Genomic DNA, 26,376 nt, shown 5'->3' on the forward strand with positions numbered 1-26,376 from the left:
AGGTTTACTTGGAGATATACTTGGAGGTTTTCTTAAAATGCAAACTTTGGGTCTAATGTTGTATTTGCTAGGCCTTGTATCTAAGGATAGTTCCTGAAGACTACAGATGGGTCGCCATTTTGTTCTGTAACTTTTTTGTGTTATTTTGTGGTGTTGGAAAGGAGGCAGAGCCCAGATGATCATGCGAGTTTGCAGGTTTTTACAGCCTTGAAATGTTGGCATTTTAGGTTAGCTGACATCTGGTTGGGGCAGACTGCTGCTGTGAGGAAGTATGTTACTAGTAGCCCTACCCTTGTCCTGCGGAGACACTGAAATATGTCCCTTACAAAGCCCAACAGCCTGGACTGAGGGTTAAGAATGGGTTCCCAGTCCCAAGCTCAGATGCTGGAGGACAGTGTTGTGGCAATGCTACAACAGGGACAAAATGGGCTAATTCTCCTACAAGAGCTCCTACGTAAAGCACACACTAGGTCCTGAACACTACGACTAGATTTGGAGTTGCATGGAACACAAAATCCAAAAGTAGGCAGGGTCTGGCAGGCTAGGGAAGCTTTTTCTTTTTGATTATGGTTGATTTTAATGTCAATTTGCCACAAACCAGCAGATTAGAAAGCCTCATCTGAAGAACTGTCCTCATTTCCCAGATGTGGGAAGGCCCACACTGTTGACGGTCTCTTTTGTCTCTTGGCTTTCCCTCTTGTGCTGTGTTGATTCACACTGCTGGTTCCTTTGCTACTAGCAGAATCAGCATTTCCAAGCCTTTATAATGGTACAGGGACCACAGGCTCTAGGACATTTCCTGGGCTTCTGGGAGCATCCCAACATGTGAAATGAGTGTATGTGGGTCATTATCCCCATAGTGAGACAGCTACTCTCAGCTATTCTTGGATTATTCCAACTATTGAGGTACCCAGTCAGTCTCAAGAACTGAATGCTGGGTGCTTAGTGTCTCAGGTGTGATGTGGTTATTATTTTACAACCTCCTCTTATTCATCTGCTTTCTTTTTTAAGACAAGGTCTCATGCAACCCAAGTTGGCCTTGAAATGTCCTTTATACACAACAGGACCACAAAACAAGCAAGCAAGCAAGCAATCAAACAAACAATGAAGACAGAAGGAAAAAACAACAAAATGAAACAAACAACCCCCCCCAAAAAAACAAAACAAAGAGAGAGAGAGAAAGAAATAAAAGAGTATCAAAGCTTTACTTGTGCTCTATGTTCCTCTCACTGTACAGATCAAGCCTAGACCAAGATAAAGAAAGGCAGTACAGCAGGAGCCTGCAGCAGTAGGGGAATGCCTGAATGCCTTTTCTGAAGGATGACAGGGAATTCAGAAAATAAGAATTCTTCAAGTCCTTCAAGTGGGTACACTTACCCTATGAAGGACCTAGATTAAACTTGATCAGACTTGGTCAAACTAGATACTAAATTAAGCAGGAATTTCAAAGGACTAAAGAACTCTGTAAAAGCCAACTTATAATGACTATTTTTATTTAGGACAAAAACAAATGAACAAACAATTAATCCCAGCAAAACAACAAACCCCCATACAATACAAAATTGTCTCCATCACTTGCAGTATCGGTCAGCTTTCAATTTGGCTCTCCTGTTTAAGACACAAAGAACGAAGCAATGTAAAACATATCGTATAGAGTCAATTGCTATTAAGTAGAAAACTCATGCTTGGAAATTCTTCTATTTTCATTAGGTACTAAACATTCATATTAAAAGATTTTTAATAAAACTTTACCTCTTCACTTTCTTTTTATGTAAAATGGATTCTAGTCTTAGGAAACTTATTTTGTAGTATTTAAGAGAGGTAGCTGAAGGGTTTTTCAGGTCACAAGAGAAATGTTAGTTACTCATCAGTGTTAAGCCTGCCCTAAGATTCTACCGGGTGGCAATGGTGATTTCTTTTTTTTTTTTTTTTAAACTGGTTTTAAAATTACTAGACTAATAGCTTATTCTATTTTAGAGTTCACAGTCTGACTATATTTTTATGTCCTTTCTGACTTCTCAGAACTACACACATAATGGTTTTTCATGTTGAAAAAAAAAAAAAAAAAAAAAAAAAAACCTCTCCCATTAACTGATTTCATCTTTACCAAATACTTAACAGGAAGTATGCAATTAAGTATTATTTTATCAGATAATGAGAAGGCTTAGGAGTGATTTACAACAGAAGGCTTTATGACTAACAGGAGATTATCGGTGTATTCCTCTTCAGTTTGGCACTCTACTGGTTGACTGCTTTAAGCCCGCAGCTAACTTCCCTGTCTGCTTTCCAGGTAGTAACTGTAGTTGTTATTTATTTACTTATTTAAAAATAAACTGGAACAAGCAGGGCGGTGGTGGCGCATGCCTTTAATCCCAGCACTAGGGTGGCAGAGGCAGGTGGAGCTTTGTGAGTTCGAGGCCAGCCTGGGTGGGTTACAGAGTGAGTTCCAGGACAGGCTCCAAAGCTACACAAAGAAACCCTGTCTCGAAAAACAAACAAACAAACAAACAAAAAAAAAAAACCCAAAAAACAAGAAATAATGTTTATAATAAATATCTTGTACAAGGATGAATCTAACTTTTCTAAAATAGATTCAATTTCCCTTATTGAACTTTTAGTCTGGATACAAATTCATACATTTTTATCTCAGTTTTATGAGCCTCTACTACTCAAACAGAACACATAGAATCTTGGTATTACTAGAGCAACTTTCTAGCTCTGTTCCTACTTCTTAAGGGAAGATGATGGGAAGCAAATTTGGTAACTCTGACACCATGGAAATGGCCTGGTGGATGCATGAAAATAACTACACTGGTGGTTCAATACATTTATGAAATAGTTTCAAACAAACCTGAAAACCTAAAAGAATTTACATATTTATATTCTAGTTATAATTTACAAATTTTTTTTTTTAAGCACACTTTCCCCAGACTTGTGTCTTTTAGGTAGTATTACCATATAAATTAGAAAAGAAGGCAAAAATCCTAAATAATAGTAATGTAAGAACACATTACTTTTGAAAATTGTTGTAATTAAGCAAATATACAATTACCTGTCAAGAAGTGTCTCATGCAAAAATCCATCTTTCCGAGCCTTTTTAAGAATTTTACTATCTTCTTTACTTATTTTGAGTTTGTGGTCTTGGAAGCTCTGAAATTTCTTTCTATGAAGAAATATTTCTCATTAAAAATAAATTTAAACTTCTATTGTGTTTACTTACCAAATTCCAAATACTATTAAAAGTTTCCCCCAATGATGTATTTAACAAACCTAATTGTATTTCTTCAAAAATTGACATTTTTTTTCTATAAAAATTGACAGCTTTCATCCTACAAAGATGATTTCTTATGATCCATCATAAGCCCTGCCAAGCCTCCTTCTAAGGATGTTAGCTGGTTTCATGTCTGGAACACAAATGGCCCCTGGGTGGTGTGATATAGCAACTCTATTAAAGAAAGGGAGAGCTGATTAACCCAAGTGTCTTTAGATTTAAGCTCTCAGCTCATCACTCTGTCTTTGAGTTCCCATTATGGGCTCTCTGGTCCTTCAGGAACATTGCTATAAGGTGTTCTGAGAAACCCTACTGTCAGAGTGGAAGCTCAAAGGAGAATACATACACATAGTTGATTTCACACTGTTTTACATTTCCTTTGTCTTCTTCTGGAATGTCATCTTTCTTCTTGGTTTCTCTTTCAGCACAGCATCTAATCTAGATATTGATGAGGACCCAACAGGTTACACATGTATCTTCTTCTCCCCACTTGCTAGGCAAGAGCATTCCACGTGATTTCTTATGCAAGCCAAGAAAACAATTAACTTAGCAATAAGATTTAGGAAAAGACAAGCTCAAGATATGAGATGTGTTTTGATTTCGTACACATTTATCGTTTACAGAAATAGCTAGAATTACATGTAAGTTGAACCAATGCTTCATCAGATTCTACTTAACCTCCTGAAGATCCTGGCAGTATATTGAGAATTTTACTGTGATATAAAGGTACCTGTGTAACTTTTAAAATTAAGTAAAAGCAAAGAGTAGCACTGAGGAACTCTGCCAGGAAGAAGGTGTTTTCCCTTCCAGTTAGTGATTTAGATCAAAGTAACACAAACTGTTCATGTGTTTCACATTTCTCCTTATGTACAAAACGTGTGTATTCAAAAAGAGAGCAAAAATCTGAGGGCCAAAGACCCAAAAGCTCTAAGACATTTATGCTTACTTAGTGACTATCATCATGGGTGCTAAAGTAGCTGTCAACTTTCTGTCAGGCAACTTCACAGTAGCTAACTAATCATAAAGACACAGTCCCTTAACCCTGTAATTTTGCTTTTGCAGATTCATTCATGTGCTGTAGCATTGTTTCTAAGGACAAAAGCCAGGTAACAATCTACATTTCAATTTATACAAGACTGGTTGGATAAGTAAGGAACATTCCTAAAACAGAACACTATGTAGGTGAGGAAGGGGAAGATTTTTAGTATAGATTCACATGGACAGGGATCTCCAGGATACAACAGTAAAAACAGGAAAGGTGTTTATACAAGATATGTTCTAAAAGACAATAAAGCTAGCACGCAAGCAACAGTTAAACCAAATGCAGCAAACGACAGGGAAAGGGTGTGAACTAGGTAAGCAGTGCAGGCGGGAGACACAAGCCTTTGTTTCTACTTGAAACTTTCATGTTTTGTGAACATCCTATCTATCTTAAAAAATAAGTATCAGGAAAACAGTAGAAAAGTTCTGATCCATAAACTCTCAATTGCGTTGTACAAACAAGATATCACAGGACTTATGATAGCTAAGGCACACCTGGATTAACGTAGAAAATGGTGGTGTGTCTGGAAAGTGACAGTCAGCTGCTGTCCAGACATCACTACTAGCCAGTAGAAAGTATTTACCTTAATCATTTCTTCTTCTCCTGCTGTTTTATTCTTTGCTTCTATATCGCCTGCTTCATTACATCTAATAAAACAGCTATTTGAAGCCAATAAAGCCATTTTCCCCTAAATAAAACAAAGAAAAAAATAAATCAAGCTATGAATACTTGAAGAAATCATAGGTCACTATGCTAATTTAAAATTTTCTCCCCAATTCTAAAATCAAAAAGAACTGAGAGAAATCCTGGAAAATACAAAAGCATATAGAAGCGAAACCAAAATCACCCCAAATCTTGATATTCAAACTTTATCACAATACACATTTTCAGTGGTAGAGCACTTATATGACCTTTTACTTTCTTCTTCCAGGACAGCATTCTACATACACAAAATTAATTTCTTTCTTTAATTCCCATCTCTGATGATAAACTCAGTAGTTAACAATTCTCTTTAAAGAAAATAAAATTTATGAATAATATGCAATAATTTATTGAAGTATTGGGATTTCAAGTGCAATTTATTTTTCTCCATAATTAAAAGCATTTGAGGGAATTTTGTGTAGCACAACAGAATTTTAGGGGTCAAATATTTATGATTATATTGATTTCTATTACATAAAATCTTAAAAACTAAATTTCTTGTGGGCCTGAGTGTGAACTATAGTTAAGTTTTCCTAATAAGTGTAAGATTTAATTATAAAAAAAAAAATAAAAAAAAAAAGATTTAATTATAATGCTGAAATATTCTGTTAAAACACGTGGATTTTATTTGACGTCTTACTCTACTCAAGGTGGCAGGGACTTCACTGTATTTAGCCACACCCTCCACCAGAATCCATATGTGCTATGGATAGGAAAGCTCTGCTTCTGCAACTTAACCCACTATACCAGGGATTTTAAGTCTTCCTAAAAGCAAAATGACACAGGAGTGTGGGGATGGAGAAGTGCCTTGGTCTTGCCTCAATGAGATGATGGGACAGACTTAGTAGACTTCCTAGGAGAGGCCTTACTCTCTCCAAGGAGCAGATGGGTAGAGTGGAGAGAGTGAGAGGTCAGAGGACAGTTCTGTGGAATCAGTGATCTCTGTCCACCGTTTCATGGGTTCTGGAAATCAAATGCTGGCTGTCAGGTGCTGAGCAACCTCACCTTTTAGACAAAAGCAAACCACGACCAGCCAAATTAGACAGAGGTAGAAGAGCAAAGAAAATGCCAGAGTGCATAATACATGCAACACAATTACTGTTGCTCTTTGTCTTAGCCCCAACTCCCAGAGCCATTCCCTGGAAACCTCTCGCCCACCAAGGAAGCAAGTAGGCTATTGATCTTCAGACCTTCATTCTCTTTCCCCTCTCCTCCAAATCAAATCCCCCAGTCTTATCTCCAAGCTCTTTAGAAGACCAACGGTTATGGCCTTTCCTGCCTCACTACTCCTATTCCCAGAGGACTAAGCAGATCCAGGTGGCACACTCGGCAACCCTACCTCAGAAGGCCCTGAGAAATGGAGTATAGCTAAAACACAAGGCAAGAACTTCAAAATAGTCTTTATGAATATGCTGGAGGTCCTTAAAGTGGAAGTGAATATATCCATTATAGCAATTTATAAAAATGTATCAAGTAGAGGAAGGAAATGAAAACAATTTAAGACATGAAAGTGTTAACAGAATATAGTGGGAAAGGGAAAACAGAATATGGTGGGAAAACCCCAAAACGCAATACAAAATGATGGAAACCAACAAACACAGCTTACTGATAACTCTCAACACCAATGGTCTCAACTCCCCAGTAAACAACACACAGTGACAGTACAGATTCAAAAACAGGATCCACCATTAAGTAGTATCCAAGAAACACATTTTAACATCAAGCAAGGATAGACATCACCTCAGGGTGAAAGGATAGAAGAAAAAGGTATTTCATGCAAATAGACCTAAGAAGCAAGATGGTATGGTCATTTAATATCTGACAAAACAGACTTCAAAACAAAACTGATCAGGAGATGGAAGAACACTACATTAAAGGAAAAATCCACCAAGAAGATACTGCAGTTTAAACATCCATGCATCAAACACAAAGGCACCCAAGTCATTAAAAGAAACATTATAGTTTAAAATCACACCTTGACTTTCACACAGTGATCTCGGGAGACAGGTCATCCAAACAAAATCTAAGCAGAAATGCTGGAGCTAACTGATGTCATAAACCAAATGGTTTAGCAGATATTTACCCAAACACAAAAGAATATACCTTCTTCTCAGAAGCTCATGGTACTTTCTCCAAAACTGACCACAAAGCAAGCCTCAACAGATACAAGGAAATTGAAATAACATCCTGCATCCCAGCTAACCACCATGGATTAAAGCTGGGTATCAACAACAGAAAATACACAAGCTCATGAGAAATGGGCAAGTCACTACTGAATGAAAATAGATCAAGACAGAAATTAAGAAGAAAATTAAAACTTTTAGAATTGTGTGAAAATGAAGACACAACATAACCAAACCTATGGGACACAATGAAGGCTGTTCAACTCAGTGCTTACATAAAAGAAGATATAGGAAGATGGAAAGATCTCCCATGTTCACAGATCTTGCTTGAAAGGACAATTTTCAGCTTCATGGGGAAACACAAAAACCCAAGATAGTGAAAACAATCCTGAATCATAAAAGAACTCCTGAAGGTATCACCATCCCCAATCTCAAATTGTAACACAGACCTATGTAATAAAAACATTATGATACACACACACACACACACACACACACACACACACACACACACACAGGTTCAGCAATGGAATAAAATGGAAAACTGATACCAATCCACATATCTATGAACACCTGATTTTTGATAAAGAAGCCAGAATTACAAACTGGGAAAAATGCAAGCATCTTCAACAAATGGTGCTAGTGCATATAGAAGAAGCCAAATAAATCCATACTTACCATTCTGCACAAAACTCAAGTCCAAGTGGATTAAACACCTCAACATAAAACCATATAACTGAGTTTGACAGGAGAACGTGGGGAATAGCTTAAAACTCACCGGCAGAGAAGACTTTCTGAACGAACACCATTAGCATTGGCAGGAAGATGAATAGTTAATAAATGAGACCTCATGAAACTGAAAAGCTTATGTGAGGCAGAGAATACCATTATTTGGACAAAGTGACATCTGACAGAATGGGAAAAGATTTACCAACTACACATCTGACAGATGGCTGATGTCCAAAATATATAAAGAATTCAAGAATCTGGACATCAAAAACAAAACAAAAAAACAAAACAAACAAACAAAAAATCCCAGCCCAATGAAAAAACAGGGTACAGAGCTAACAGAAAATTATCGATAGAAGAAACTCAAATAGCTGAGAAGCTCTTAGAAGAAATGTTCAACATCCTTAGTTATCAGGAAATGCAAATCAAACTTACTTTGAAATTTTATCTTACACCAGTCAGAATGGTCAAGATCAGTAAAAATGACTGCTCATGCTGGGGAGGATGTGGAGTAAGGGAAACACCCATTGCTGGTAGGAGTACAAACCTGTACAGCCACTATGGAAATCAGTGTGGCAGTTCTTCAGGAAGGTAGAAATCAATCTAACTCAGGATCAAGTTACATTCTTTGGTACATACCCAAAGGGATGCCTCATCCTACTACAGACACACTATTTAACCACATTCATTGCTGTTCTAACAGCCAGAAATTGAAACAGGCTAGATGCCTCTTAACAGAAGAATGTGGTAGTTTATACAACAGAGCCATTAAGAAAACACAATCATGGAATTTGCAGATAAATGGATGGAACTAGAAAAAAAATCATCCTGAGTGAGGTAATACAGACCTACAAAGAAAAATACAGCGTTCACTTACATATGGTTGTTAGCTATTAATTCATTGATGAGCAAGTACAATCTATGTAACCACAGAGGTTGGGTATGGAGTAAGGGACTGGGAGGAGAGACATATCTCCCTAGGGAGGATAGTTATGGACTCTAACAACAGAATAGTTATATAGACAGATGAGGTGTGGGAGACTAGAATGGGGAACAGGAGGAACTACAGGAAGGGGTTCCTAAAACTAAGGGCCATTTGAAGGGTTGTATAGAAGCCTAATACAGTAGAAACTTCCTAAATCCACACATATATAAAGGAGATTCAAATGAAATCACCAAAGAACAATGGAGACAAAACCCCAACTGGACATCTTTCATCATTAAAGAGAGATTCTGGGACCAGGAATGGGTTACATGTAATCAAGTTGTTGGCCAATGGAGTCCCACTGGAACCCCCAAACAACTCAGGCTAACACCAGGGTTACTGATGGTTCTTGACAAAATGATGGCAAGGCCTTTATTACTGAAGACAACACCTACATAACTCAGTGAGTCTTATCTCCTGTGGATCAGTGTTCATAGTACTAGAAGGCACTCCGCATGCTATCAAAGGAGAAAGGAAAGCACCACCCAGCTACAACCCCTTTTTAATCTACAGTGGTGACCTCCCTGGGAGACACACTGGTATAACAGTGGCACAAAGCTTGTGGGAGGGACCAGCAACCAATACTTGATTTAATTTAAGGTCCTCTCCATGAGATAGAACCCACCATACTCAATGCTGTTTAGTGGCCAAGAACCTGAGAGGAGATAGGCCAGGGACCTAGGGGAAACCCAAACAGTATTGTTCTGTTAAAGGGATATAGCATTATAATGATGCCTAATAACATTCTGCTATACCACGGATCAGGATCAGTGCCTTGCTCAGCCATCATCAGAGAAAGCTTCCTCCTGCAGCAGATAAGAAAAAAGAGAGACCCACAGCCAGACAATATGAAGAGAGCAAGGCCAGTCCTAAATGGGATATCTCCATCAAATCCCTCCCTTCAGGGCTCAGTGAATCCTACGGAAGAGGAAGTGGAAAACGTGTAAGAGCCAGATAGAGGTCACCGACGAAACAAGGCATCCTGAACACAGCATGATCGATGCACATATGAACTGAGCGAGACTGGCAGCAAGCACAGGACCTGCAGAGGTCTGCACCAGTGGTCCTAGAGCTGAAAGGTGCAGTGGACACATGCCCCCATCTCTAAACCAAAAGCTATCTCGAATTGGTAACCACTTGTAAATGAAAAATTAGTTTTCTCCAAGGGAGTCTCACTGGAGGCAACACTCCACTTTAAAGTTCAATGTTTGTTTTTGTTTTGTTGTATTATATTTTATTATTGCTCCCAAGATACATATTTGTTTCCTAAGGAGAGACAGAAAGGGCAAGGATCCTGATGGATGGGGACCTAGAGACGAACTAGGAGGAGCAGGGAGAGGGGAAACAGTAGTCAGGATAAATTGTATGAAAAAAAATATCTACTTCCAATAAAAGGAAAAACAAAACAAAAACAAACAAAATAAATAAGTAAGTACTGGTGAATACAGTTTTTTTGTTCATGAGATGCCAAAATGTGTTTCTCACAACAATATGGCCATAAATGTTTACAAGTCACTGACTCAAGATTTTATTCTAGAGGATTAAGTAATTACCTCACCTTAGGAGAATAGCTAATTTATCACCTTTGAATGCACCAAGGCATTATGTTGTTATTATTATGTCATTACTTTTGGTCTGTGTGTGCTTAAATGTCGTATATGTATGTGAGGTGTGTGTATATGAGGGTGCATGCCCCTGTACATGTGAAGGCTGAGAGCACCTGCTGGAGGATATTTAATCACACTATGAACCCCCAGATTGCATTATTTACTGGAAAAACCTGTTTCTAGTTGTGGTGTGGCTCAGTTCTAGCACACACCTTTAATCCAAGAGCTTTCTGCTTGAGTATCGTAAACAGGGTTAAATAAAGTCAACCATAGGTCAAGAGGAGAAGCAAGCAACCAGTTGACAGGAAGTAAACATAGGATTTTTAAGAAAAAGCCATAGAGGAGGAAGGAGTCAGGAAGGTTAGGAAGATACACAGGAAGTAGAAGGGAAGAAATGCAGTTTGAGGAGTTTGGTTTGAGAGGAATAGAGAGGGAGGTTTCTGGGACATCAGTTGAAGAGGAAGATCACCTGGGTGTTTGCTCTGCCTCTTTGGGCTAGCAGGCTTTCATCCCAGCAGCCGGCACCGTCTTTATTGGTAAAATTGAACGATTGAGATTTTTGTTAAAAATAGACACCAGGTGTTCTACTCATTATTCTGTCTTATTTATTCCTTTGAAAAAGGGCTCTGTGAACCAGGAGTCAGGCTGGCGGCCAGCAGTCTCTGCTACAGCCTGGAGGTTACAGACACATGCAGCCTCATCCAGCTGTTTCGTGGTTGCTGCAATCTGAACTTAGGTCCTCATACTGTTATTGCAGGTGTCCTTGCCAATGAACCTCCTTCTCTGGCCCTGATGCTACACTGAACTGTACATACTGCCATTGCTGGACAGCTTCTGAACTTCTCTGGCTTGTTCTATTTTTCTTTACAGTTATTGATATGATACAAATGAAAACTTGCTAAAATTAATGTATGTAGAATTAAACTCATTTATACTGATTTTCTTTTATGAACTGAAACTCAGAGCTCTACAAAAGGTATTTATTTCAATGACCCATACCACGATTTACTATTTTATGCTCAAATTGTCACAATGCAGCATTAACCTCCTCTATTGCCCTCTTGTCTGTCAGTCTCTAAAGGTTCTGAACCAACTTACGTGGAAAAAAACCAAACCAAACCAAACCAAACCAAACCAAACCAACCAACCAAACAAACAAAAAAACAGTTCCTGAAACACCCTGGGATTTGCTTCTTTTTAAAAACCCCAACACTTAAATGCAAGCATCTGAATCTTTTCCCAGAAAATAAGATAACAAGGCCTCAGTAGTGGACAGAAACCGGAATGGGGAAGGTACTCCTTTTTGATATACTGTTTTGACACTGTTACATCAATATATGTTCATTCTAATTTTTTCCATATTACTATTACAATCTAACCCTTACTGTTTTATTAACTTTAGAGAATGTGCTTTTACTGCTAATGACGTTTTCTTAAACTGGCAGAGCACCCTTCCAAGAAATAGTACTTACATCTTGAAACACTGGTTCCCATTGTTCTCTTGGCCCAATGGCATCCGAACGGCCAACAACAAGTCCATCTGAATTTATACCAAGGTACTTTCCATAACCAGATTTCAGGGCAATTCTTTGGTTTAGTAAAAAAGATAAATGTTAAAAACTGAGAATTAGAATTTAACTATAAAATAAAGAGCACACACACATTAAAAAATCCAGACATGTTTACAGTGGACACAATATTCTCTACCTATAAGCTTATATTTTGCTTCCTATACAGTATCTTACATTATATAGATGATAAAACTTTACAGTTTGTCAACCTGCTCTCAAGGAAAAGCTATATATAACAACTTAGGTTCTCACCTCAAGAGAGATTTTATTGAGAAGAAGGGGTGTGCGCTAAGTCATCAATTCTCAACCTAATGTTGTGACCCTTTAATAAAGTTCCTCATGTTGTAGTGACCTCTAACCATAAAATGGTTCGTTGCTACTTCATAACTATTTTTGCTATTGTTTTAGCCATAATAAAATGCAGGATAGGTGATGTGACCCCTGTGAAAGGGTCATTCAACCTCCAAGTTGAGGACCACTGCCCTAAGATATGCATCTAGCTAAAAAAGTTATTTTAAGCATGTACTTTAGAAGAAGCACACCTGGACATGGTGGCATAAGCCTTTAGTTCTAGTACTTAGGAGGCAAAATTTGGTGAATCTCTATGAGTTAGAGGCCACCTTGGTCTACACAACAAGTTCCAGAGATTTTCTACTGATGTCATCAGCATTATGAATGCTATGCACATGTATCACCAAGTAACCACTCACTGCTTATGGAGAGTGTTGCAAATACTTCCCTCATTGTCTATGGCTCATAACATTTGTTTGTAACTATCAAAAAGTTTACTGACTGACATTTGTTTCTTTTTACTCCTAAGTCTTTCAAAGAAATATATAAAAAAATTTTTCTTGCCAACCAATTTCCAGGGATGCTGAACTGACTTCATACTCATTTGGGGGTTGATGATAATATAAATTATTATGTTGCTATAATTATTACTAAAACACCAACATTCAATTTCTCTATCTACTATGCAAAAATACCATTCTGCATTTTTGCACGGTTAAGAACAAAAATAGTCAATTTTTTATGTGATCATGAACACTTTCTGGTTAGTTTTAACGATTTTCTTTTCTTTTGCCTTCCTGTTTCTTGACCTTTTTTCTGAGATAGGGTGTCACTATATATCCTAGATGGCCTGAATCTACTTTCTGAGCCTCCCAAGTATTGGGATGTCAAGTGTCTGACACCATGACTAATATATGTCTCTTCTGATGGCAAATCCATACATTATAGTATCACTGGCAGATTTTATTTCATGTTTATTTTCTTCTCATGCTCTTTCTGATCTATTTAATTTGGTCTCTTGACATTATTAATTTTCATTTTCAAGCTATTTTTTTCTAGACAAATGGTATACATTGGAATTATCTACATAAATAGTATAGGTTAAGTACTAATCCCCAAAACCTCCAAAATCTCAAATTTCTGAGCACAGACATGAGGTCACATGTGGACAATGCCACAGATGGCTACATGTCATTATTCACAGCCAATTTCAGGAACAGAGATACACTGCTTAAAATTATCTTCAGACAATGTATATGTGATGTAAATAAAACATTATGTGGCCCTTCACTAATGTACAAATAGACATTCCCCAAACCCGCAAACCAGAAATCCAAAAAAAAAAAAAAAAAAAAAAAAAAAAAAAAGATTATAAATAACAGATAACTGGGAAACCAGCATAAGACCGACCCAGACCCCCTGAATGTAGGTCTCAGTTAGGAGGCCTGGGAAGTCTATGGAAGTCAATGGAACCAGGATGTATCCTTAGTGCAGAAACTGACATCAGGAGCCCATTCCCCATGGAGGAATACTCACTTAGGCTAGAGACATGGTGGGAGGGCCTAGGCCCTACCCTAAATGATTTGACAGGCTTTGATGATCCCTCATGGAAGGCCTCACCCTCCTTGGAGTAGATAGGAGATGGGATGGGGGGAAGGTCTATGGGGGACATGGGAAGATGGGAGGGAAAGGGAACTGGGATCGACATATAAAACAAGAAAAAAAATTTAAATAAAAAAAAAAAAGAAAAAAAAAACATGTTTTCTGAACACTATAAAATATCCATTTCAAGGCTGGCATGTTGGTGCACACCTTTAATCCCAGCACTTAGGGAGGCAGAAGCAGGTGTATCTCTGTGAGTTTGAGGCCAGTCTGGTATACAGCTCAATTTCCAGGACAGCCAGGACTCTGTAGAGACCCTATCTCAAAAAAACAAAAAACAAAAACAAAACAAAACAACAACAAAAAAACTCCTTTTCAAAACACCATCTAACAATTAAAATTATTCTTGATCTTGTATTCACTTACACTGTAGTTTTTTTAAAACTTAAGTGACATTACTATTTTTTTGAGACAGGGTTCCATGTAGCACAGGCTGGTCCAAAACTCATTATATAGCCAAGATAGCCTTGAGCGCCTGATCCTCCTGACTGTTTCCCATGTGCTGGTATGAAAGGTATGCATCAGCATGCATGGTTAACTGAAGTTAAAATTTAAGGCTTTTAAATACAGTTCAACTACAGCTTACCTGGAATCAGAGAGTTTGACAGCAGTAAACTGCTCTGGAGGACTGGGACCCTCATCAACTAAAAGAAAATAGAAATGGAAAAAATACAACACTTGCTAGAATTATAGACATGAAGATTTTTATGCTTTAAAAACTAGTTTTCCCCCTGAAATTACAAGGATATTAAGATAATTGAACACCCTGTGATAATAAACTTTCTATAAGACATCGTTACATGGTGAATTTATGTACTGTCTAAGACAGTTTGGCATGACTTATTTAGCCACTTCCAATATAATCAGTACATAAATAAAAGTATACTAAATGCTTTTATTTACTTAAATCATGCCTTTTTTACTTTCCAATCACTTCATTCCTTGTGGGCTAAGGAAAAGGACAAAATGTCTAAATGTCTGTTAAGGGTATCCCAGTTCTGAAGGGAGGGGAAAAAAAAAAAAAAAAAAAAAAAAAAAAAAAACTTCAAACTTCTGATTCACTTAGATTTTCTTCTTTCTTTTCACTTATAAGTACAATTGTAAATGTGATTTTTAGTGCTAGTTTTTATTTCCACATGGTTACTCCTGATAGCAGTCATAGTTTCAAGTGCTTATTCTGGAAAAAGACAGTTCCTGATAGCAGGAGTGAGGAAGGAAAAACGCAGAGGAGCTCAGTGTGATGGCAGCCTTATTTGGAACAGGCCCAGACTCATCCACAAACTCCGTAATCTTTTACTGTACAGGGCCTCCCATCGGTGCTTCTTCCCCACACAAACCTTCTCTATGTGGAGCTCCCAGCGTAAAAAGGCCATTGTCTAGTGCATGGATATAGGCTCCTTTATCCATTTCAATGGCAATGGTTCCTGAAATCTCCCCAAAGTTGGATACAGTCCACCAGATTCCTACAAAATAAAAGTCAAGACTTAACCATTTTATTTTAGGATTGCCCAAGGTTTTCTGTTGTATTTACTGTATTTGACAATTGCAAGAATCAATGCAGAGAGACCTGATTTATTCTTCACCGAGTTCCTCCTAATTGTACCACCTTGCACAACTCCTGTACAATCCTTAGCATTCAACATAAACATAATCCCAAATCTTACTTATATTTTACCAGTTTTGTACAAACTTGTTTGTTTATATGGGTGGATTCTTGTGATTAACATCACAGTCAAGATCACTCTAACACATGCAGAGGTGCAAAAGGGTAAGAAGGTAGGCAACACTTCCAGTACTTGGGAGGCAGAGGCAGGACGATCTCTGTGAATTCAAGACCAGCCTGGTCTACAGAGTGAGTTTCATGACAGCCAGGGATATACAGGGAAACCCTGTCTCTCCAAAAACCAAAACCCAACCCAAACCAACCAACCAACCAACCAAAAACAATTCCCCCCAACCAAACCAAACCAAAAGGGAATAGTTTCTCTCATTGCAGACTCCACCTCACAAGCCCACAGAGAGAGGACCTTTCCAGTCAATAGCCTCTCCTTTTCCTCACAGGATGCCTGAGACCAAAGCCAAATCCTACACACACTAATGCTTTCCTCACACCCATGATAAAGCTTCATGCATGCTAAGCAACTACCCTACCAATGAGCCACACTCAAGCCTACATTTAAATATAAATACTTTTAACATAGAACCTCAATAGGGGATTTAAGAAAAATAATAAATTTCTGACAAACTACAAAAATTTCAGTCTTTGCCAAAGTGGAGGAAACGATACATTACTTTTAGAAATCCCGACTGCCTAAAACATTATCCACAGCATGCCTGTGTTTTCTTCGTGGGATTAAAGTTGCCTCTACTCAAAGGCCAGAGGTTGTTTACATGTTTCATGGCTGCAGGATCAACATGTTTCAGGTTGCTGTCAAAAGAAAAGCAGCAGGTGCCATGGACCGGCTCACTGAAGCCACCCATCACCAATCAATCACACCAATCAAACTCACCACCTCACTTACAGCCTTATACTGTCCATGCTACAGACACTGAAGCAGAATCTGAGATCCAGGAAACACCTTGTTCTTTATACACAAACCAAGGGACATTAAATTCTATACTTTCACACCTTCCAAAGGTGTTGCTGTGCAGTCTCATTTACAGTATGATGGAGAACATAATTTCTTGCTTTATTTTGATGGACACTTAAAAAAATGTATTCTGCAGTTGTCAGTTACTGTTGTCTTATGTCAGAACAATTGGCAAGTGGGGAATACATTCAAATCTTTGTTACTCTCTGACCAATTCTACAACTTACTAAGAATTTTTTTATATTGTCAATTATAATCCTTATTTTGGTAAAACACCTATGAGAATTCTATACTTAAAACCATACTATATGGGGGACTACTCAAGACTTCTTGCTGAAGATTAGAAATAACTACTATGGTTATTCTCACCACATCTGTTCAACATTTCCAAAGTCCTAGCTGATAAAAGAAATAAAAGACACAGGAAGAAAGGGAAATTAAAACTATAGTCAAAGAAAATACGACTGTAGATGTTTATGTAAATGAAAAATAGGAATGACGGATGCATTAATGAAGGAGCATTAATACCTCAAAGAGCAAAGCTGATACAGAAATATGAACTATATACAATTAATATATTGAATCTGCCAAATAACCTAGAAGCAATACAATGCTCTCAGATAATTCAACAGGCTTTATTAAATGAAATGGTAAGTTGACTTGGAAATTTATTTGGACATTAAAAACTCAGAACAGCTAATTTTAACAAAGGAAATACAAAGTATTCAGCTACTGAACTGGAAAGTTTATGAAGTGAAAGTAATAAAGACAAATATGTAATAACAGAAAAATGTGTACATGAACAGGAGTCAAGAAACAGACCAACAGACAGAAACTAATTTGTAAATAGCCATTTCATGGCAACAGGTAACTATTCAAAAGGTGGCTGGAACTGATTATAAACAGGAAACACAAAAGCAAATGCAACCTCTGAGTCCTACCTCATAATATACAACAATGGATGATAAAACCAGGAAAAAAGAAAACTCTAAACTACAGTATGTCTAAAAGGAAAAGTACAAATTTTTCATGGTGTTGGGATAGGCTAAATAAAGATCTCAAAGGCAGTCACCATGTGAGACTCAATCAACAAGCCTGAGGTAAACTAGTGACCAGCTCATCAGAAAAGCACTGTAAAGAAAACAAAAAGGCGCCAGGGGTGGGACAAAGCACTACTTGCTACCACAGATGTTTAAGAGCAAGAACATTTAGGAAATTTTGGCATATTCTAATATTGATAAATATTCACTTATCCTAAGAATTTGCAAATCAACACTCACAAATCTACTCTTGATCCTGACCCTAATTATAGAACTCTGTTATTTGAGAAGTACTTTTTCAAATGATGTGAGGTTTCCCACATAATTTCTGCACCATTGCCTATTTTCTTTAAATCCTTTATTACATGTGTGTGCGCATGCAGAGATCAGTGGACAATTTGTGTGAGTCACTGCTCTCCTACCACCTGGGACCCATGGATCTATAACAGATTGTCGGGTTTGGCCACAAATGCCTTTACCTGCTGTTTTATTTTGCCAAAGTTTCAAAATTTAACTTGTCAAATTTTGATAGACAAGACATTTGATTTAAAGTATAGGTATACAAAGAACAAAACAAACAAACAAAAACATATTTGGATATGGATTTGGGAGAGACTATTTCTAGTACCATTTTATAGAGTACCTTGATGCATTATTCTATTTAGGATTTTCATTCATTTCAGGATACAAAATAATTAGTTTACTAGACTATACTTCCTTTGGGAACAAAAATTGTGGACTTTTCACTAAAATTTATGCATTTCCAAAGAAAATAATGTGTACTCAGTTAAGCAATACTTTTGCATGATAGGCATTTAAAGTTATGGATCATGCTCTGGTGACACAGGAGTGTCTGTGATACTTAGTTGTTCTGTTGGTAAGGACAACAGTGACATCTTGTGAGCTTTGGAAGCGAAGGGTATGGCAAGCAGGTCATCAGCTCTAATGCGGACAACTCTTCAAATGGGGCACTAACCATCAACAGATGCTAACTTTCCATGCAATAAAGAATTGAAGTGGCTCACCCACAATATCAAGTTGGGTTTCCTCATCTTCTTCCCGTTTTCGCTTCTTATCTTTGCTTTTCTTCTTCTTACTAAAGGAAAAAAAGATACATACATGAGTTTGGAAATACAGACATCTGTGTTTAAAATGACAAGATGAATACTCAGGAGTCGTTCAAGCTATATATTGATATACAGAAAAATGATTTTTAAAAATTTACTACAAGTGACTATGACCCTTTTATTGCTGAAGAATGAAGCATGGTACAGCCTTGGTGCTGGCTACTGTGCTGATCAACTTAACACAAGCTAGAAGCATTTGGGCATAGGGAACCTCCATTGAACAAATGCACCCACCAGATTTGGTCTGTAGGCAAACCTGTGGGGGCATTTCCTTGACTGATGATTGATACAGGTGGACATCACTCATGGTGAGCCAGTGAGCAGCATTTCTCCATGGCCTCTACATCGGTTCCTGCCTTCACTTTCCTGGATGATGGGTTGTAAGATGTAAGCTGACGCAAAACCTCTCTCCACTTGCACACCTTTGGTCAGGGTGTTATCACAGCTACAGAACCCCTAACTAAGACAACCTCTTTGGAAAATACCTCTCAAAAAGCTAAACACCGAGTTACCACAAATAAGACCTAGGTGACTCTAGTCCCATATATCTCCAAGAAAAATGAAAAAAAGTTATGTCCACAAAAACCAGAATATTGATAGTGGCATTATCACTAGTGTAAATGGTCATCAAATGAAGAAAGAACAAAAGAAGCTAATAACATACAAAAGCAGAACAAATACACTGCACCACATTGTGGATGCTCCTCAGAACTAAGTGAAATAAGTCAGGTACAGTGATACATGCCTTTAACCGCAGCATGTGGGAGGCTGAGGCAAGTGGATCTCTGTGAGTTTAAGGCTAGCCAGGGCTACACAGTGGACCCTGTCTCACAACCTCAGTGAAAGAAGCCAAACACAAAAGGTTATATATTGTGCAATTCCAATGACATAAATATTCATAGTAAGCAAATCCTTGTAGACTGAAAGCAGTTGACAGAATCCTGGAGGGATCGATCGGTATGATTATTTAAAGGTTAAGGGGTTTCCTTTGGAAAACACCAACTAGATGGTGGTGAATTCATAAATATACTAAAAAACCACTAGCTGTACACTTTAAAAGGAGGAGTTTATGGTATATGAATTGATATCGTCATAAACGAAAACACAAAGGGAGATCTTAGGGAAAAAAGTGATTATCCAAAGTGCTTAGAACAAATCCTGAGCTGGGCGACCATGGCCCACGCCTTTAATCCCAGCATTTAGGAGGCAGAAGCAGGCGGATAGATCTCTTGAGTTCGAGGCCAGTCTGGTTTACAGAACGAGTTCCAGGACAGCCAGAGCTACTAAGAAAAACCCTGTCTTAAATTCTTTGCACCTTAACTACAAAGTTTTCAGAAGCTAATTCTGCCTTCGCTGCAGCTGCTAGCAGCTTCAGTTTCAGATTCAATCTGGACAAATTCTTCACGATGCCCCCCCTCCCTCCAGCAAGATTCCCCCTCTCCCCCTGCCTCCCAAGGGCTGGTATTTACTAACAAGCACCCATTGACACTGCTTCATTGGTGATCCCGGAAAAAAAGTGCTCCACTTTGGCCAAATCTTTCAAAGGAGGGCGGAGATACGAAGAGGGCAGATCGGATGTATCTCCTATTTCTCTGACAGTATCGAGATACAAAGCACATGTAAAGTTTATCTGAGTTTTCAATAAGCGAGCAAAGGAACGAACCATCAGTCTTCGTCCCTGGTGCGGTCCACACCGAGGTCCTAAAGCTAACAATCGCAGGGAGGGGACCCCGCCCGAGCGCCGCGCCGCCTCACCTCTTCGCCTTTGTACCCTTGAGCACGAGTTTGGTGGACTTCACGTAGGAGTATTCGGCCATGGTTCGGCACTCAGAGGGCGCGGCCTCCAGCAGAGTTCCTGTGGGCCGGGAGGTGGGAGCGGATAAGGACAGCGAGCGTCTCTCTCGGTGGCCGGTGGCCGATGAGGGAGCTCTTCGGAAACCTTTGGTGTTCTTCAACTCGGCGGCGCTACCAGTCTCCTACTTCCTGTTTACTGCGGGGGAGACCGCTACGGCGGCCGCGGAGGGTCTAATCACGCCGCGTGCTTTAGTTTCCCGCGGCGAGGTCCCGGATGTTGGCGCTTCCTCCCCCTCCCCCCCCGACAGGCAAAGCGGGCAGAGACGGCCCCCTGGTGGACGAGGAGGCTTCTAACAGCTTCCTGCCGTCCAGGCTGCAAAGAGCGGGCCGGGAGTTGATGAGCCAATTGTAGAAATTACCTTGTGCAGAGGACAAAGCCCTATGCTCCAGGCAGCTAAGGGCTGGGCCTGCGTAGAGGAACCGGGATCTGTGTTCTGTGGAGGCGTAGGGTAAGAGCCTTAGCCTAGGGCAACTTTGTCAAATACTTCAGTTCCAAGGATGCTAATTGTGTTGTTTCACTAGGGAGTTGTGACTAATGCACAGGAAACAATAGGAACGATATAACGTGTGGCTGTTAAATGCTGGTGCCTACTACAAGCCATGAAGAAACCTTGGTCTTGACTTGGGAGACCAAGGTAACCTTGTAGTCCCTCTTTCTGTGTAGGTTCTTAATCCAGCAAGGTACTTTTTTTTTTTTTGCCTCCTCCAATCTTTCCCACGATGTCATAACTCTCTCACTCTAAACCACCCACCAAAGACACAAGGTCTGTATGTCTTAAAAAAAAAAAAAAGAACAGAACAAAACAATAAACAACCTTTTAGTCCTCTAAAAGAAACATGGATGTCGTCATAATCAAAATGTTTGTCAACGATTACAACCATAACCATATGAAAGAACAGTTAGAACAGTTCTTACCTGTTGTTGCTTGCGAGGAACTTTCTCGAAAGGCAGTGCTTGAATACCAAGTTTGCATAGAGGCTGCCACAGTCTCATACACGAAACACTTATGCAAGTTTTCCCTATCCAGCAAATATGGGGTCTGTTATTGCTAACATAGCCAAGGATTAATATTTAAAACTATCTGAATTGAAAAACCCCTTAGTCTTGTCTTTTCTGGTGCTGAGAACCTGGTTTTGCAATAAGAAAGGGAGATAGGACTGGGCATGCAGCTTAGGGCAGGGAACCTGGAAAGCCACACAACCAGAAATGACCTGGTTTTCCCAAGAATACCAAAAGGAAGGGAGCTTTGGTTTCTTATCACCTCCTAAAAGAGTACCCTTGCCTGGAGACAATCCTGAGGGTGTGATCAAAGCTGCAGAGAGTGATCTCTTCTGTAACTGGATCTCTGGATTCTCACGGTGTAAATAGGTTTATCTCTTCCCAAATTTTAGCCCATCTCCTAAATGATGTTAGGGTTATTGGCTTCAGGGAGGGAAATGCCACAGTAGTCTTTCTTGATCAGAGCTCTATAGAAGCCTCATATTTTTCCTTCCTGTCAACCCCACCCTCAGTGGAGTTGGCTAATGGAGCAGCAGCCCAGGCTATTGATTTTCTGAGTTATGACTCAGAAAAGGATAGCTTTACATTTCTGGATTTCCCATTTCTTTCAGCCACTGGCCAGAATCAAGGGCATGCTTTTTCAGGCACTTGGTGCTGTTTTCTTTTTTCTTTTTCTTTTCCCCTTTACTGTTTCTTCTCTGAAACTATCCTGACTTCCACCATGTGGCTGCTTACAAACAACATAGTTTTCTTTCTTCTCCTGAGATGTTTATGTATGAAGAAGTGTAATGGTTCTTGCCCTGGGGTTTTTCATTTGAAAACTAATAAAATTTTTTTGTTTTTGTTCTTAAATTCTTTTATCATGGAGACTAAGAACCCTGAAAGGATACATCAGTTTCCCCTGTAACTTGTGGTACTCACTGTGTAGCATCCCCAAATTTCTTGCAACACCAGCTAAATCAGTGTTCTACCACTGAGCTAAATCCCTGGCATCTGTCATTGTTTTTTTTTTTTTTTTTTTGTTTATAAAAACTGTCCTGTGTCTCAGTCTCCCTGAGAATGCCCAGAGTCTTGTTACGCTATGCACTACCTATTTATATAAGGTAGCTCATTTCCTTGGACAGATACGGAGGGAATTCTGTTATTAGTTAATAACTATTGTGATCTTTTAATTTTTTTTTTTTTTTTGGTTTTTCAAGACAGAGTTTCTCTGTGGCTTTTGAGGCTGTCCTGGAACTAGCCCTTGTAGACCAGGGTGGTCTTGAACTCACAGAGCTCTGCCTGCCTCTGCCTCTGCCTCTGCCTCTGCCTCTGCCTCTGCCTCTGCCTCTGCCTCCCAAGTGCTGGGACTAAAGGCGTGTGCCACCACCGCCTGACTATGATCTTTTAATTTTTTAATATTATTTTTATGTGCATAGGTGTTTTGCCTGCATGTATGTCTATTCATCATGTGCCTGGTGCTTGGAGAAGCCGGAAGGCAGCATTAGATCTCCTAGATGTGGAGTTACAGGTGGTTGTAAGCTGCCATATGGATGCTGGGAATTGAGAGTTGGTCTTTTGGAAGAGTAGTCAATGTTTGCAACTGTTGATCCATTTCTCCAGCCTGTATCAGTGATTCCCCTGCCTCCCCCACTTAATCCTTGACATTACACTGAGTTATTGGGAAAATTTTAACGCCCTGTTTTGCTTTTTCTGCCTAGAACACTGTCCTTTGTCTTTATTTTACCCCAGTTACTGTTCCAACTTTCTAAGGTCCTTGGTAACAAGGATCTAACTGGAGTTTCCAATGCTTGTTGATCATAAGAATCATGGTAGACACGAGTTTAAAATATGGTGAGCCCCTCACCTAGAGAGTATCTTCATTATAGAAGGCACTAGGGCACATGCAGTTTTGATAAGATTACAAGATGCTCACATTTAAGCAAATACTCAGAAGATGGGAGATGTCATTCTGTATATGTTTCTCATACTGGTTAATGAGTAAAGCACTGTTGGCCAATGTTGGCTAAATAGGCGGGACTAGGAGGAAAGAGGAAGTAGGAAGGAGTCAAGATGGAGAGTCTGGAAAAAGCAGAATGCCGACCGGCTCCCCAGTAAGAGAAATACATAGATCAGCAGAAATGGGTTAATACTTAAGACAGAGCTAGCCGATAAGAAACTAGTACCAGGCCAACAGATTATATCAAATACAGAGTCTCAGTGTGTTATTTGGGGCTGGCGTGGTGGTGGGACAAGACCAGGCAGCCGGTGGAGAAAACCATACTCGTTACAAACATCTACTTTTACTACTGATAGCTAAAGGTAGCTTTCAGGTTTCCTATTTAGAGTAAAAATATAGTTGTACAGGACAGTTGTATGACTAGCTACATGTATCTGTATATGTACTAATGCATTGCATATTTCTGTCATGTTTACACTTGTACAAAGGGTCTTAGTGCTATCAGAACAACCATATATTAAATAAAAGGAGGAGTGGAAAGGGGTGGGGGGAACATTGAAAGAATGCATACTTCTGCTATAAGTTTAACCAAACAATACAGACTAAGGCTACAAGTAGCACGTGTAAGGGGCCAAGCTTTCTGAGCATGACCACCCCATCTCTGGCTTTCAGTTATCAGGTAACTTCCTCTAGAACAGTATCTCTCAAGGCTGGCTTGTTGAGATCAGGCTCTGCTCTGCTCTGCTCTGCTCTAAGTTGCTCAGAATTGTGTAGAACATTAGCTTTCAGGCTATGCTTTTTCTATTTCAACAAGCAACATTTGGCTCCATTTTAGAGTGCAAATGCAGGGGCAGAATGACTTTGCACCTAGTTACACATGTAGACACTAGCATCGTGCTGTCCACGATGCACAAACTAATAGATAACTTAACCCTATAGTAAAGATACTACTCCATGATGTTACCTAAGTAGCTTGGAACTATATAAATGCATGGGCACATTGAAACCATACTGGCAAAACCAGGCTTGACAATTTATGGGCCACACTAGGAAAAAGAAGGGTGAGGGATACCCACATTGATCTCATGAAGAGGCTGCCATCTAACACTGTTGACAACTGAGGTCTCAACATGGCAGCCCTGTAGCTTGGTTCTGTGCCTCCAGCCAATCTCCACTGTAGCATCTCTTATGGCGTCTCTGTCAGCTGCTTACTTACATCCATACTGAAGCTTCCTCGACCTCCCTGAACTCTGTTGTGACCTCTTTAACTCCTTTTTAGCTATTCTGAACCCAATTCTTGAGTGTACACACACACACACACACACACACACACACACACACACAGAGAGAGAGAGAGAGAGAGAGAGAGAAAATGTATAACCTGAGAGAATATCAGTTATTAATACTAAAATAAAAGAATCTGTGTTTCAGGACCTGCATGGGCCTGCACCAGGTCCTCTGCGTTTATATTATGGCTTCCAGTTTAGTGTTTGTATGGGATGCCTGAGTGTGTCGACAAGGGGGTCTGAATCTTGAGCCTTCTCTTGGGCCCTTCCTCTTCTGTTTGTCTTGTCCAGCTTCAATGTGATAGTTTTTGTTTTATCATACTGCATTTTATTTTGTTATTCTTAAAAACAAAAAAGGAACTGTGCTTGCTGACAGCTATCAAGGAAGATTGGGATTGTTTCTCAAATTGCTGGTGATGAAACTTTTACAGCTTGTGAATTTGTTATTCGATAGATTCTGACAACGTGTAAAGGCACAATATGTTCATATATGTTTCTGACATATTTTATGCAGGTCACACCCTATGCAGAAAGACTGCATGAATTACTCTTCAAGGTCAATTGCTACCAAAGTTGCTATATCACTTGTGGTACCTATTTAATTATTTTCTATTCTTTTTGTTGGTTTGTTTGTTTTGTTTTTTTAGACAGGGTTTCTCTGTGTAGCTTTGGAACCTGTCCTAAAACTAGCTCTGTAGACCAGGCTGGCCTCAAACTCACAGAGATCCACCTGCCTGTGCCTCCTGAGTGCTGGGACTAAAGGCGAGCACCACCAACGCCTGGCTTAATTATTTTATATTCTTACATAATGGATCTGTTCATTACTCATGTCTTCCCAGTGAAACAACACAACAGACAATGGTGGAATTGTCATCCCTGGTAAAGTTGCTCCAGATCATGGCTGTGTACAGCCAGCTTTACTTAGGCAGGCAGGAGTGGGCCAGTACTACCTGCCCTAGGGAGCACATGCCACGAAAGTATGGACAAGCACCTCTAGAAGACTGGGTCATCTCATGTTCCTACTCATAAAACACTCAATTAATGGAGACTTAGCAGGAGGGCAAGTCAGCCCTATGGAAAAGCCCTAACTAATTTTTAAATCCCCCTTTCTTGTGTGTGAGTGTCTGTGTGTGTGTATGTGTATATAAGTATGTGAGTATGTGTGTGTGACTGTCTTTTGTGTGTGTATGTGATTGTGTCTTTGTGTGAGTATATGTGTGAGTATATGTGTGTATGTGTGAGTATGCATATGTGAGTGTATGTGTATGAGTGTCTTTGTGTGTGTATGTGTATATGGGTCTGTGTGTATGACTGTGTGTGTATGTGAGTATGTGTGTGTGTCTTTGTGTGAGCATATGTGTGTGTATGTGAGTATATGTGTGTATGCATGAGTTTATGTATATATATGAGTGTCTTTGTGTATGTATATGAGTGTGTGTGAGTATGTGTGTGTGACTGTCTTTTTTAAATTTTTTTAATTTTTATTTTTATTTTACATATCAATCCCAGTTCCCTCTCCCTTCCTCCCTCCATTCCTCCCTCCCTCTTTCCCTCTT

The 26,376-nt window shown here is 39.2% G+C and overlaps 1 protein-coding gene across 1 annotated transcript; it reads right to left on the reverse strand.

Annotated features, from left to right (window-relative positions):
* Positions 1-1,465: 1,465 nt before the first annotated feature.
* Frg1 (FSHD region gene 1) lies at positions 1,466-20,620 on the reverse strand. Its single transcript, XM_051182314.1, has 9 exons — positions 20,497-20,620; positions 18,640-18,710; positions 15,321-15,446; positions 14,570-14,627; positions 11,932-12,046; positions 4,897-5,001; positions 3,618-3,709; positions 3,053-3,163; positions 1,466-1,608 (listed from the first exon to the last, which is right to left on the reverse strand). Exons 1-9 carry the CDS (start codon positions 20,556-20,558, stop codon positions 1,572-1,574), a joined length of 777 nt encoding a protein of 258 aa, XP_051038271.1. The 5' UTR covers positions 20,559-20,620; the 3' UTR covers positions 1,466-1,571.
* Between the last annotated feature and the right edge of the window lie 5,756 nt (positions 20,621-26,376).

The sequence above is a fragment of the Phodopus roborovskii genome, unplaced genomic scaffold, assembly GCF_943737965.1.
Source record: "Phodopus roborovskii unplaced genomic scaffold, PHOROB, whole genome shotgun sequence".
NCBI classification, from domain to species: domain Eukaryota; kingdom Metazoa; phylum Chordata; class Mammalia; order Rodentia; family Cricetidae; genus Phodopus; species Phodopus roborovskii.

Coding starts and splice junctions, on each gene's coding strand:
- Frg1 (XM_051182314.1), bottom strand. CDS start 20,558: ATGGCCGAATACTCCTACGTGAAGTCCACCAAACTCGTGCTCAAGGGT. Junction 18,711..20,496: donor AAGGGTACAAAGGCGAAGAG/GTGAGGCGGCGC, acceptor TTTTTCCTTTAG/TAAGAAGAAGAAAAGCAAAG. Junction 14,628..15,320: donor GGGAGCTCCACATAGAGAAG/GTTTGTGTGGGG, acceptor ATTTTCTTTTAG/TTGATGAGGGTCCCAGTCCT.